The following is a 14,871-nucleotide window of genomic DNA, read 5'->3' as shown; positions in this document are numbered from 1 at the left end:
ATTTATCATAGCAATTTGATTTAATACACACGTACCGTCAACATCGTTGTTCGTCCTTATCGTGAACTCAAATATGCTCCACGAGGGGTTCCGGTCACGTGATGAGGGTGTTTTTTCTCGCTCCGCATTATTATACTAATTTTGTTACTGCTAGACGATAAAAGCTCGAAAAAAGATATCCCTGTAAAATATCCGTGTTGTGCAAAGTGCAGTGCTTCAGAAAGGTGGGGAAATTTTGATGCGTATTGTCGTATTTCCAATTTTTCAACGTGAACTATCTGTGAGTACTTGCTCACCAACTGACGTGTTTGGAGGGAAAGGAAAACGCTGGCAAGAAATCTGAGAAAACGGATCACGGCGGAAAATCATCTGACCGAAAAGTAGTTTAAAGTCGGTTGAATTTAATTTCCGTTCCATCGTCTGTGAAAAATTCTGTCTCGGATAGAAGACCGCTTAAACAACAGAGAACCAGTAGCTCCGACACCGAGCCATCTGTAACTTGTGTTGACATATCTATGGAGCGCCAAATTAACATAAACTCAAATAATTGAAGATATCATCAATTCAATTATTGCTCTCTTTAATTGAATTAATGCGCGCATTAAATCAATTATTGCTCTCATCAATTGAATTAATGCGCGCATCAATTGAATTAATGAGAGCAATAATTGATTTAATGCGCGCATTAATTCAATTATTGCTCTCTTCAATTCAATTTATGAGAGCATTAATTGAATTAATGAGAGCAATAATAGATTTGATGCGCGCATTAATAAAGGGACTGATTCACGATTTTCCCCAAAATTTTGTTTTTCACGTTTGATGATCAGAATCTACTTGTCTAATGTGTTTAAAAGATTTCACACAAAAATTAAGGTTATACATTATCACAGAAGCTCATTTTAGAGAGTTCATTTTTTGTTTTGTAAACAAAGATTGTGGTATGTTTTGTTTACGAAATTTTCAAAAGAAAGGGTTATCGATCTAAGTTTATTATATCTTTCACATTTCAAGCATTCTTCAGGTAAAATATGTCATCTAAAAGTTAAAATTTGTGACTATGCAAAATTTAGATGCTTTATGTTACAAAATTAACATTTCACTGGTGTGTTTGTATACATGAAAAGACTCGAGTCTTTGCTTACATAACACAGATTTAAGGCTATAATATTGCTTTTATTTTTGCATTCAGAAGGTCAAAATGTTGGCTGTCAACATTAAATGAGTTATATTCTTAATGTTTCACATAAAAAATAAAAAATATTTTGTTCAAAAATCGTGAATCAGTCCCTTTAATTCAATTATTGCTCTCTTCAATTCAATTGATGAGAGCATCAATTTCGTAGAAATATTGCTCACAATAATTGATTTAGAGCTCGGTATAAATAATTTGATGATATCTTTAATTCAATTGAAGATATCTTTAATTATTTACAATGCTTTTGTATAAGGAATTCATGCGCGCATAAATTCTTTTAAAGAGAGCAACAATTCAATTAAAGATATCATTAATTCAATTGTGGATATGTTGAATTGAAGATATCTTTAATTATATAGTTGCTCTCTCTAAAAGAATTATTGCTCTCTTCAAATGAATTAAAGATATCATTAATTCAATTGAAGAGAACAATAATTGAATTAATACGCGCATTAAATTCATTATTGCTCTCATCCAATGAATTAATGTGCGCATCAATTCAATTATTGCTCTCATCAATTGATTTAATGCGCGCATTATATCAATTATTGCTCTCTTCAATTGAATTGTAGCGCGCATCAATTCAATTGTTGATATCATTAATTCATTTGAAGAGATCATTAATTCAATTAAAGCGCGCATCAATTCAGCAGAAGAATTAATGCTATCATTAATTCATTTAATGCGCGCAATAATTCAGAATTGAAGATATCATTAATTATTTGAAGATATCTTTAATTAAATTGTTGCGCGCATCAAATGAATTGATGATATCTTCAAATAATTGAAGATATCTTCAATTATTTGAGTTTATGTTAATTTGGCGCTCCATACATATCAGAGGAGTTAAAACTCATTAATTCAAGCCTATCCGAAATTCGTGAGTCTGTGGTTAAAAACACGGACATCAAAAGCATTGTTACAACAATTGTTTCTGAAATGAAGAACGAAATAAAGAAAGAAGTGATTACAGAAGTAAAGAACTCAAAGAAAGCTGCCATTCCAATAGGATTCCAAGGCAAGAAAGGCAAGGCCATCAGCTGTTTCATGAATGTGTGGGACGCTTCCCTCTCTTTGAAGGTGGTCACAAGTCCGAGGTTCTGCATGCGTGTCCATATGGCCTTCGTCCAATGTGCATTTCTGTCGTCGACGTTTATATTGATTATTCATAACGTTTCATGAAATGTTATTATTACTTAAAAGTCTAAGAACTTTTTCCATGGAAATTAACATATATTTACTCATTGATATGTAGATATGATATAGTAAGGACTTCTGGTCTGTACAAAAATGAAACGTACATTACTGTCGCCAGAGCAGGTATCTTTTATTTCAGTATCGGTGATGTAAAATTAATACGTAGAATCAACGGGAGGGACTGTCTCTTTTTCCTTTTTTGACCATTATTTATTTGGACTGATTCACGATTTTACCTAAAATTTTGTTTTTCACTTTTAATGATCAAAATCTACTGTCTAATGTGTTTCAAAGATTTCACATGAAAATTAAGGTTATACATCATCACAGAAGCTCATTTTAGAGAGTTTATTATCTATTTTGTAAACAAAGATTGCGGTATGTTATTGTTTACGAAATTTCAAAAGAAATGGATATCGATCTAAGTTTAATATATATCTTTCACATTTCAAGCATTTTGGGGGTAGAATGTGTCATCTAAAAGTTAAAATTTGTGATTGTGCAAAATTAAGATGAATTATATTACAAAATCAATATTTCACTTGTTTGTTTACATAAAAAGACTCGAGTCTTTGTTTACATAACACAGATTTAAGCGTGGAATATAGCTTTTATTCTTGCATTCAGAAGGTCAAAATTTTGACTATCAATATTAAATGAGTTATATTTTTAATGTTTAACATCAAAATTGAAAAATATTTTTATCAAAAATCGTGAACCAGTCCCTTTAAAGATACCTTCGTATGAAATTTCATGCTCAAACGTTGCAATGCAAAATACGAATAAACTTATTCAACTGAGTGTTTACTTTCAAAATGATACGGATTGAATTCAGACCTTCATTCATTGGATATACCATCGATTTCGAGATATCGCGCATACATATGTACCAAATTACATAATTCTAACTATTCCTTTTTATTGTAATCATTTCAAATCAATTTACAATATAATATCTCAGGAAAAATATCTAATTAATTCTATGCTGCGTTAGTCTCAACTGTCAAACACCTGGCGTATCAATTAAATAATTTTCTTTCATTAAAATTATTTTAACGTAAATTATATTATATCGATGTTCTGACGTTGCATTTTAACGTTATTTTGACGTTACCAAAATTGAGTGTCTCTGTGTTTGTATTAGATATCTGACTAACTTACCATTCCACATATGACGAGAAGTGATATAAGGTATCTTAATATGTCATCAATTTTCAGATATCACACTTAAGGAAGTAAAGTACTTATACCTTCTCATTGCAGGTAATACGAAATTTCAAGTTTTTCGTAGATATCTTAACGAATTCTGTGTTTGTAATAGATATCTTATTAATTTACAACTATCCACGTGAAGTGAAATTAGGTATCTTAATATGCCCTCAATTTTCAGATATCACCCTTAATGAAGTCAGCTATCGTATCGTTGTAAGTTAGTTAAATATATACTATACACACAGAGTTTCTTAAGGAATTCACACAAATCTTGAAAATTTCATTGTACCTTTATCTGGTAGCTAACTTTTCCTGGTTCAAGTAGCTGGCTACTAGTAGCCAACTTTTCTCTTTTTAAGTAACCATTTACTAGTAGCCAACTTTATTTCGTTACAATACAATAAGATATTGAACAATATAAAACTTAATGATGCTTACTCTAATTTTGTCATTTATTGCGCATTTAGATTATGTTAATTCTAGACTAGAGGGAAATGTCGCGAAGCTATCTGTTTTCTAGCCACATATACCTCAATACTTTGTTTCCATTGATGTTTTCAATATTCTGGCAGCATAATTTCGTATCAGAAATACGTATTGATAGAGAAACGAACACAATATCAATAAAGATGTGTGATCTTGTGTATATCTGCGGCGTAGCTTGGGAAGCAGAAAGGGCAGGGGGGTTGGGGAGCCCCCGGAAGCTGGTGCAATTTAGACAATTAAGAAAGGTATTTTCAAAGTATCCAATACACATTTTTTTTAAAACACAGGCACATGGGGTAAGGAAATCGTAACTTCCTTCAATTAAAAAAACCCGATTATTCATTAGTTTTACTGCATTTTTTGGGGAGACGTTTTGTACTCTTTTTATAACAATTTTTGAATTCCGTGAAAGTTTAATTAAAACTACTAAAATTCGATGTATCTAAAATGAAAGAAGATACAGTCGAATTTTAGTAGTTTTAAGTAAAGCTTTGACAGAGTTCAGAAACACATTAGTTGTTATAACTAGAGTAAATAACGTCTCCAAAAAAATTGCAGTTAATCTAATTGATAATTTTTTTTTTTTTTAAATGAAGGGGACATGACACGATGTCCGGCTTTACCCCATGTGGCTTTGATTTTGAATAGATTGATAAACATAATACAACACTAACCTTTATACCATTTTTTTTGTTGTTGGTATTTTTATATTATTTAAAATCTAATATTCATTTTAACTTTACTTTAAATTATTTAATTTTTTCCCGCAACAATGTGGAAGCACATGCTTCCGTGCTTCATAGGAAGCTACGCCACTGTATGTGCTTCATAGGAAGCTACGCCACTGTATATGACAGTATTACTGGGCCTTGTTATCGTCGACAGAACACTTCGAGACATGTAACACGATTTCCCCCCGTTATTTATGTTTTTATTGTAATAATTACGCACTTATGTATACACATAAATCAAATGAGGATATATTTATAATATCAACGTGTATGTAATGAGAACTTACGCAAATATCACACGTGAAGAAACTTACATATCCAGTCCCGTATATTACAATATTTGTCCCGTAGATTACTAGAACTTACGTATTGGACACGGACACAGGGGCTAAGCCCGTTTTGGGCCCGAACTATGTGATACCATATTGCACTATAATGAATTCAATGAATAAGTTTATTTCTTTCTAAAAGAGGTTTAGTGGCTAATTTCATTATTTTATTAATTATTCCACGTATAGTTATATACTTCATTTATACGGACAAAATGTACATGTATGTGTCAAAGACTCGTAAATTACATTGGGTTTGAATTCAAAACAAGAGTATTTTTAGAGCAATGCTGCAGAAAACTTGGGAATATATTCCCTAGATATGTATCCATCCAATAGATGATAATTGTGTTGCTTTTCGTCTGACGGTTTTAGCCTATTTTTAATGAGAAAATCTCACGCTTATGTGAAAATCAGCGTTTAGTAGAATAATATGAATTCAACTTACCAGACATCTTGAATCGTCAAACACTATAGGTATAACGAGGGTTGTTCGGGATGTGTATACATTGATCTCATCATTATCGCCTCAACGCCAAACACCGCCTCTTAATTATTTTTTTAAACGCCTCGCTTTTGAGTCCACCAATTAGCACCAATTGTGTCACGTTTGATCGCCGGTCCTACTAAACAGAGTACTTTAGAGTACTATCTGACACTCCTGAAGTAACACCTCTGGTGACGGGAGTGGCTGACAGTTATACATTTTAATCTTTAAGGGCTACTGCAGGTATCAGTCACTTCTGCTAACTGTAGTTTCCCGGCTATAACACATGCCCACCGCCATTAAGATTTATACACCAAAACACCCAAACCTATTCCCTGTATTATCAATAAGCGTATGCTCTTTAATAGGGTATAAATTTCTCTGTATTATAGTTCAAATTAGACATACATACACTTAAATTTATCAAGTAAATCTTTATACAATAACGCATCGGTGCAATAGGCCAACTATCTATTAAAGACAGTGGTCTAACGCGTCTTCTATGGCTTTCTCATAAAGTCATGGACGTGCGAGCCTTGTCAACTCCACGTTAAACACTTTCGGCCATAAATACATTTGCATACACACAACTATCCTTCTGCTTTCGGCCAGTAACTAAGGAAATTTAGGCGACTATCTAAATTATTTAGACAAATTCAAGCACAGAGCTGGTGGGTTTCTGCACTGGATCCGATGGGGTGCTCCCTCCGTACCTCCTTTGCCGCCTCCTAAACACCGTCTCCCCGATTTTAATTGAGGGAGATCCGAGACTCGATCGACCACAGATGAAGAATAGCAAGCTACCTCCAAGAAGCCCTTCCCCTGACTATACTGTGAGGATCCGTGGGCGATCGACTCTAGGAAGAGGAGATGGACCCATCCACCAACTTCTGGAGGACCTAACCATCCCCGGATCTTCAAGAAGACCCGTCCCCGTTCGTCGCCTCGCCACAACAAACCTAGTGTAGCAGGGCCTCTACTGGGCAGTCTACACTTTAAATCTTCACCATCGTCGACGCTCGTAAAATTTCATAATTCAATGCAAATTAACTGCTGTTTGTAGGTGTTCTTACTTTAGTTTAACCTTATAAATATATGTCTGGAATATATTGTGTTTGTTTTCATTATTTTAGGAATTATTTTGATTTACAGTTTATCAAATTTAACTACATATCTACATAAAATACAAGCGCATTACATTAAGTTTTTCAAGATTATGCCTTTATCTTATTTTAAAGGTATTTTAAGTCTTTTTTAGTCAACTGAACATGAAAATAAATCACTCAGTGGTATTTAGATTTACATAAAAATTAAATGATTATATCTATGATGAAATAAATTGAATGTTTTCTGGTCAAAATATCGCTAAAAAACAAACTCTTTTGACAAATTTTGCAATATCATTTTATATTCATGTTTATTTAAGTGGTGTACATACAAATAAACAATTAAATTGCAATAAATTATGAAATTTTACCAGCGTACTCTAAAGTACTCTAGCGTACTCTGTTTAGTAGTACCCTTTGATTGCAGTTATCCCGCACACTGCTCTTTGTAGTCACAGCGACAATTAATTATTATAATAATGAATTCCATTGAAGAAATAAGCATTTGTTTTCAAACTTTACAAAAATCATTAATTATGTAAATCAAAATCTCCATAACTAACAACGCAAGTGGCAAACATTGAAACCTATTTATTTAACATCATAATGTAGTGAGATTTTTAAAAATGTTATATCTGATTGCTCCTTATGAGCCATGATGTTACGCAATGTTTGTTTACATTGGATTGCACGACCCGAGCAATCATTGTTTGTTTACATAGCATTGCTCCTTCCGAGCAATGCACATTACCTATATATAAATATATATATATATATATATATATATATATATATATAAGGACTTGATGACCATCGAGAGAGTCAGTTTCTTAATTAAAGGGACTGATTCACGATTATCCCCCAAATTTTGTTTTTCAATTCAAATGATCAAAATCTACAGTCTAATATGTTTAGAAGGTTTCACAAAAGAATTAAGGTGATTCATCATAACAGAAGCTCGTTATACAAAGAGTTTATTATTTGTTTTGAAAACAACGATTGAGATGTGTTATTGTTTACGAAGTTTTCAAAATAGATTAATATTGATCCAAGTTTATTATATATATCACATCTCAAGAAACATGTGTCATTTAATAGTTAAAATTTGTGATTGTACTAAATGAAGATTCTTTAAATTACAAAATTAACGTTTCACTGATTTGTTTGTTTACATAAAAAGACTCGAGTCTTTGTTTACATAACACAGAATCAAAGCTAACAGTGATGTCGACCATTTCCTTGCTATGGGAACAACTTGACCAGTCTAATGACACTTCAACTTTTATCAATCTTATAAAACATATAATATATGTGTTGTGATGATTGTTACTAAAAGTTTATATTAGTATTGACGTATGCCCCCTCCATGATTAGGAAAACTGGAGTATAACCGTAAGGTGATGTAGACCTCTCTCTCTCTCTCTGTCTCTCTCTCTCTCTCTCTCTCTCTCTCTCTCTCTCTCGTCAAAGTGGATAGGCCTGGCCCGCACATTGAAAAACGAAAATACATGCATGATATTTATTAAATTCATTTTTTAAAAAGGTATGTTGTAGTTACATATACTGTCTCTTGAAAACAGACACGTAGCATTATTTATCGGGGGGGGGGGGGGGTTCGAAGGATAAGTTGGTAGTTAATTAGCAAATGAAAAAAACCTTTCTGTCTGATCTTCGAATTCTTAAATCGTCGGGGGGGGGGGGGGTATCCTTTGCTACATGGGTTCAATTCATAATTCTAAGCCTATTTTTTCCCCCATTCAATACTACTATCAAGAATAGAGGGGGGGGGGGGGGGTCACTCAATATATCCTTATTCGCATATGAAAATAAGTGCCTGGGAAAAGCAGTTAAATATACCACATTGTCTATACATGTACTCAAACAACTTCCCAGAGTCCGTTCTAGATTTAGATTGAATGTCGGTTCATACAATGACATGCCCACTGACTGATGTAATTTTCATTTATCAAAGATGAACTCTATATGGAGAGAGAGAGAGAGAGAGAGAGAGAGAGAGAGAGAGAGAGTTGGGACTACTCTTTGTTGACCATTTAGGAGAATGTAAAGATATAAACACGGACGAATTTTTGTGAGGTTTTTAAATACATTTGCTATAAGAAATATACCATCTGAAGTTACATGCATATTACTTGACGTGTTTTGCTGTACCCAAGAAAATGATATCCCATTCATGCAACATAAATTTGTATCGTTTAGTACATGTACATTTACCACACTTTATTCAATGTATTTTGTAAATAAAGACACATCTTATTCGTATGTACTGTAACATGTATATTGCATACACATGTAAGTAGACCAAGGTTATATAGTCCTTGGTGTACATGGCATAACAAATAATTTTATCCGACTCAATCAACGTTTTTAATCGAAGTGTTTATATTTATGACCCAAAAATACAGGAAAAAGAGCCATTTTATTTTCCATATTTCATTTGAATAGTAGGACATCGAACAGCACCTTCGAAAATATGATTGCGTTCTACTCAACAATTTTTGACAGATACCCGCATTATTTTCCTCACTCTAATTAACACAAGATTCTTCCGCAAAATGTCTATGACCACGATAAAGTTGCACGTAAATGAATAATGTATTTTCCATAGCATGCCAGTTTTCAATAGTCTTTGATCTCTATGAGTATTTTTATATAAAAAGTTAAAATTGTAACTTTTAGAAAAATATTCTAGAAGAATCAGGGGACTGTAAATCCTATATAAGGTCGATGACGTCGTTCCGAAAAAGCGACCGTCGGAAGATAGCGTCAGAGTTAACAATGCAATATTGTAACGTTATTTTCTCAATATCAGCAACAAGTAAATGGTACATGTTATATATGAATGAAACGAGAAAATTCTCACCTTTCTACTTGCAAAATATGATCGGTTTTTGAAGTGCGGCCAATATTGGCCAATAACGTCCCTTGTTCTTTGTAACATCAAAAATGAAAAATATTTCTTTCAAAAAACGTGAACCAGTCCCGTTATTAACTGTTGTCGTGAATGTTTGGCCATGGATGTTACATAGATGTAATGATTAGATTTCTGTAGATAAACTTGGAACTTTAACTACGTGTTTTTTTATTGAACTGAAAGGAGTATTTCCTTGAAGGAGTTAATCTATAATTATGTATTTGAGGAATGACTTTATCAACTTTGGATTAGCAGAATTAATAAGTAATTTTGCGCCGTTTACCGCCCGACGGCGCTACAATAAATACATAACACGTGACGTTCCAAAATGAATTCATAAATACACATAAAACAAGCCCAGTTGTCAATTAAAAAAATCAGGTGAGACGTTTCGACCAATATATTCTTGGGTCGAAACGTCCCTGAGGTCGAAACGTCCCTTGGGTCGAAACGTCCCTAATTCCACATAAAATATTTAAAAACATAAACAGAAAACAACAACAAAGAAACACAATTCTTTACTTTTATAAATCAAAGTACATCAATGAAAAGAAAAGAATTAAAAATTTTCATTTTCTCCAAATATTCTAATATAATCAAGTTTCGTCTTGTCCGAACATGAAAGTTGAATCAGTTATCTCCCTTTGAATTTTTGTAGCGTCGCTGCTCGAGTTTCTAGGGAATGGACCAATGAGATGCATGGACATGAAATAAGCGAGGGAATGAAAATAGAATATGGATGTGGTCAGTGGTGGAGTGGTCAAACGGCAATTTGACGATAAAATGAAGCCATTTTAGATAAGACTTTCACATTAAAATGACTCTGACAGCCCTTGAAAGAAAGGTTGAAATGGAATTGAAAAAAGCTTTGAGAAAATTCGTGGAGAATCAGAAAAGTGAGTTTAATACGTGGAAACACAAAAATGTAAACAAAACATTTTTTTGTTGTTGTAATTGTTTCCACATTTTGTTTAGCTTTACGGTATCTCACTGTCATCGTTTAATATTTGCTTCCAACAAGAACAAATCGAGAACATGTACACTAGAACTTGGCATTTTACTCTGTGTGGACCAAGGTCCATTGATTATCAGCTTCAGCACACAATCCCGTAGCTTTAAAATAGCTTGGTAGCATCTAGTTATTTACTGTTCCATATATAGTACAATGAAAGAAAACTAAATTAAGAGGCCGTTTTGATAACACAACAACTCATTGACAGGACAGCTCATAGAAAACGTTAAACTATATATACAACTGATCAACATTTGCCACTTCTGCTATCAAAACAAAATACGTATTTCTCTCTTTCAAGATAACGCTATATTTAGAGACATGTTTCTCTTTAGTAGGAAATGTTGTTCACAAGTTATTTAAAAAGAAGAACACTCGTAATGGTCTTAATTGTTAGAATTGTTCCTGTGAGATCTTTTTTTCTGCTGGTGGTCTATATTTTAGCCCTGCAGGCCATATATGGCAAGAAATAAGGACTCCGTTTTCAAAATTTATAATTATCAGGATAAAAATTGTCAATGCCAACCTAGTAAAATTTCCTTGGCAGGTCATTTGAGAGCATAAAATCTACAACCAACCAACATAAATTTTTTCTCTTTCAAGGAAACAGTCTATGCAGTCAGATAAAGAAATTTCCTTTAATATTTATTTCATCTATCTGTCATTCCATTATACTTGTAGTTTCTGGACCTGTTTTATCCCCGTCAACTGAAATTTGAGATAAATTGTTTTACCCTATCCATCCCATCATTGGATCCAGGAATTTGTGAAGGGAGGGGGGGGGGGTGTCATTGTTATTGCTATACTCGGATCTAACTTTAAATGAAAAGAAGAAGCTTATTTAAAGGTTACTCCCAATAGGCTGGGGCAAAATCCTGAATTCTGAGCATTTCTTGGCACTTCTTTTTCTCTTTTAAATTGCCTACTACATACAGAGACACTACAGCTCATTTTCCACATTTTAATGAAGTGTTTTTAGCTCACCTGATGAGCTTTTCTGATCAAAATTTGTCGGCGTCGTAAACTTTCTACATTTTCGACTTCTTCTTAAGAACCGCTGGGCCAATTTCAACCACACTTGCCACAAAGCATCCTTGGGTGAAGGGCTTTCAAGCTTGTTCAAATGAAGGGCCATATCCCTTTCAAAGGGGAGATAATGACAAAAATAGGGTGGGGTCATTTAAAAATCTTCTTCTCAAGAACCACTGGGCCAGAAAAATTTACATGAAAGCTTCCTGATATAGTGCAGATTTCAAGTTTGTTCAAATCATGGCCCCCAGGGGTTGGATGGGGCCACAATAGGGGATCATAGTTTTAAATATTAATATATAGGATAAATCTTTAAAAATCTTCTTCTCAAGAACCACTAAGCCAGAAAAGCTGAGATTTACATGAAAGCTTCCTGACATAATGCAGATTCAAGTTTGTTCAAATTATGGCCTCTGGGAGTATGATGGGGCCATAATAGGGGATCAAAGTTTTACATACTAATATATAGGAAAACTCTTCTTAAGAACCACTGGGCCAGAAAAGCTGAAATTTACATGGAAGCTTCCTGACATAGTGCAGATTCAAGTTTGTTCAAATCATGGCCCCCGGGGGTTGGATGGGGCCACAATAGGGGATCAAAGTTTTACATAGAAATAAATACTAGGAAAAATCATCTCAAGAACTACTGAGCCAGAAAAACTGAGATTTACATGAAAGCTTTCTGACATAATGCAGATTCAAGTTTGTTCAAATCATGGCCCCTGGGGGTATGATGGGGCCATAATAGGGGATCAGAGTTTTACATACTAACATATAGGGAAAATTTTCTGATTAACCACTGAGCCAGAAAAGCTGAGATTTACATGAAAGCTTCCTGACATAGTGTAGATTCAAGTTTGTTCAAATCATGGCCCCCAGGGGTTGGATGGGGCCACAATAGGGACTCAAAGTTTTACCTACAAATATATAGGAAAAATCTTCTTCTCAAGAACCACTGAGCCAGAAAAGCTGAGATTTATATGAAAGCTTCCTGACATAATGCAGATTCAAGTTTGTTCAAATCATGGCCCCTGGGGGTTGGAGGGGGCCACAATAGGGGGTCAAAGTTTTACATACAAATATATAAGGAAAATCTTTAAAAAATCCTCTTCTCAAGAACCACTGAGCCAGAAAAGCTGATAGTAACATGGAAGCTTTGTGACATATTTCAGATTTCAGTTTGTTAAAATCATGGCCCCAGGGGTAGGATGGGGTCACAAGGGGGGATCAAAGTTTTGCATACAAATATATAGGGAAAATCTTTAAATATGAACTAAGATGACTCAGGTGAGCGATGTGGCCCATGGGCCTCTTGTTTAAAACATGTATTAATAAAATGATAAAAGTTGTATTGATACTGACAATTTTGAACAATTTGGATTCATCAATTTTCTCTCAACTGTGCTTTGAAGATCATCCGAAATTTAAAGGTTTCGTCGTTCTGACTCGGACTTTTGAATGCTTATTTACATCACATGATTTACATGTGTCGTGTTCAGATAAACATAGCACTTACTTTAAAAGCCATGTCTTTGTGGCTAGTCCCAATGGCAGATTTAGAGGGTGCCAGGAATCCCTTCCTTTTTTTCACCACAAATTGTGAGTAAAACTCCAGATTTGTCACCCAAAATAGCTGAGTACTTTGGCTAATATTTGACTTTCACACACACACACCCCTTCAGAAATCCCAGATCCGCCACTGAGTCCTGCGTGCGTTTCTCCTAGCTTTTTGTTTTCCACAGTCATGTTGAACCCAAAGTAAATTTTAGTTTAAGTATGAGTTTTATCTCATTCTATTTTTACCTCTTTTCTCGAAGAATCTGTCAAAATTCTGGGTCTATCCACTACACTTTCTCTCACTGGATGACATGCTGCACTGTTTATCATCTATGCACATGTGTCTGCAGAGCAAAAGGAGGAGACTCGATATTTTTTGTATAGGCCATCGAAAAGTATTAATTTTAATGTTAAAACGAGAATATTTAACTTTGGATAAGTGTTATTTTCATAAAGTTCATACATTCAACTATGCAGTAAAAATTGAGAAAGTGCTGGGAAAATTGTCGTTTCATGATTTTTGTGCAAAATGAGCTTTTATGTTACATATACGTTTTAAGAATTCTTAAGTGATACTTGTATCTGACGAAAATATCTAGAATATATACATGTATCAGTGTTTCATTTAATTTATTGTAGAATTAAATGATATGCTAGTGTTGATAAATTTGAATGATGCAATTACATTTAAGTATCCACCTTTCATATCATATTGACTCAAGAGTCTCGTTAAAATTGAATAACTTAAATTTTTGGATCCCATAATAGGGTAAATGGTTTGTCCACTTAACTGACCTGATTTTTTAAGTTACAAATCAAACTTTTCTGTCCGATATTGGTTTTCCAATCTTTTTTCAGTTATGCCTGCATGGATTCATTTATTCATTTGAAGTTTCAGAGTGGCAAACTACAGATCAAGTTGGAATATTTCGTAACGTTTGATGGACAAGTTTTAAAGAGATTGATTTTTATATTTTACTCTTTAGCTCAAGTGAGCTTTTCTGATCGCCTGTTGTCCGTCTGTAAGCTTTTCACATTTCTGACTTTTCTCTCCAGAACCACTGGGCCAATTTCAACCAAATTTGGCCAAAAGCATCCTTGGGTGAAGGGCTTTCAAGTTGTTTTTTTTTCGGTCATCTGACTGATCTGAGTAAACTCAGGAGACCTATTACAAATAGTTGTCGTCGTGCGTTAACATATTGAACATTTTAAACTTCATCTTCATAACTACCAGTACAATGCTGTCCATATTTGGCATGGAACATCTTTGGGACAAGGGGGACATAAGTTTTAAATTTCAGGACTCCAGCACCTCTGGGGCCCTAGGGGCAGGGCAAAAACTGCCCAAAATTGACCAAATTTCAAAAATCTTCTTCTCTACAGGAAGGCCCCTACCAAAATTGTAAATTTCATGATCCCCGGGGTAGGGGTTTTGACCCCAGGGCAGGGCCAAACTTGGTATATAGTGTTTATGTGTAAAACACTTAAATAACATCTTCTTTAGTGTTATTGATACTAAATTGAAACTAAATGGATATATAGAAAAAACAGGTAGTCCTTTACCAAAATTGTAAATTTGATGATCCCAGGGGTAG

The 14,871-nt window shown here is 34.0% G+C and overlaps 1 protein-coding gene across 2 annotated transcripts in view; it reads left to right on the top strand.

The window, feature by feature from the left end:
• The first annotated feature begins 10,352 nt into the window (after positions 1 to 10,352).
• The window catches only part of LOC125652235 (serine/threonine-protein phosphatase 2A regulatory subunit B'' subunit gamma-like), a 29,188-nt gene continuing 24,669 nt past the window's right edge, over positions 10,353 to 14,871 (top strand). Inside the window, exons 1-2 of one of the 2 annotated variants that reach the window (XM_048881274.2) lie at positions 10,360 to 10,574; positions 14,135 to 14,207. Coding sequence is in view for 1 of the 2 variants with exons in the window: in XM_048881273.2 (XP_048737230.2) it covers positions 10,496 to 10,574 (79 nt within the window). In the remaining variant the exon portion in view is untranslated. Of the gene's footprint in view, positions 10,575 to 14,134; positions 14,208 to 14,871 lie in introns of both variants that reach the window. The other variant, XM_048881273.2, reaches the window with a different exon arrangement.

The sequence above is a fragment of the Ostrea edulis genome, chromosome 5 (assembly GCF_947568905.1).
Source record: "Ostrea edulis chromosome 5, xbOstEdul1.1, whole genome shotgun sequence".
NCBI lineage: Eukaryota > Metazoa > Mollusca > Bivalvia > Ostreida > Ostreidae > Ostrea > Ostrea edulis.
This window is presented reverse-complemented; position numbering and strand designations above follow the sequence as displayed.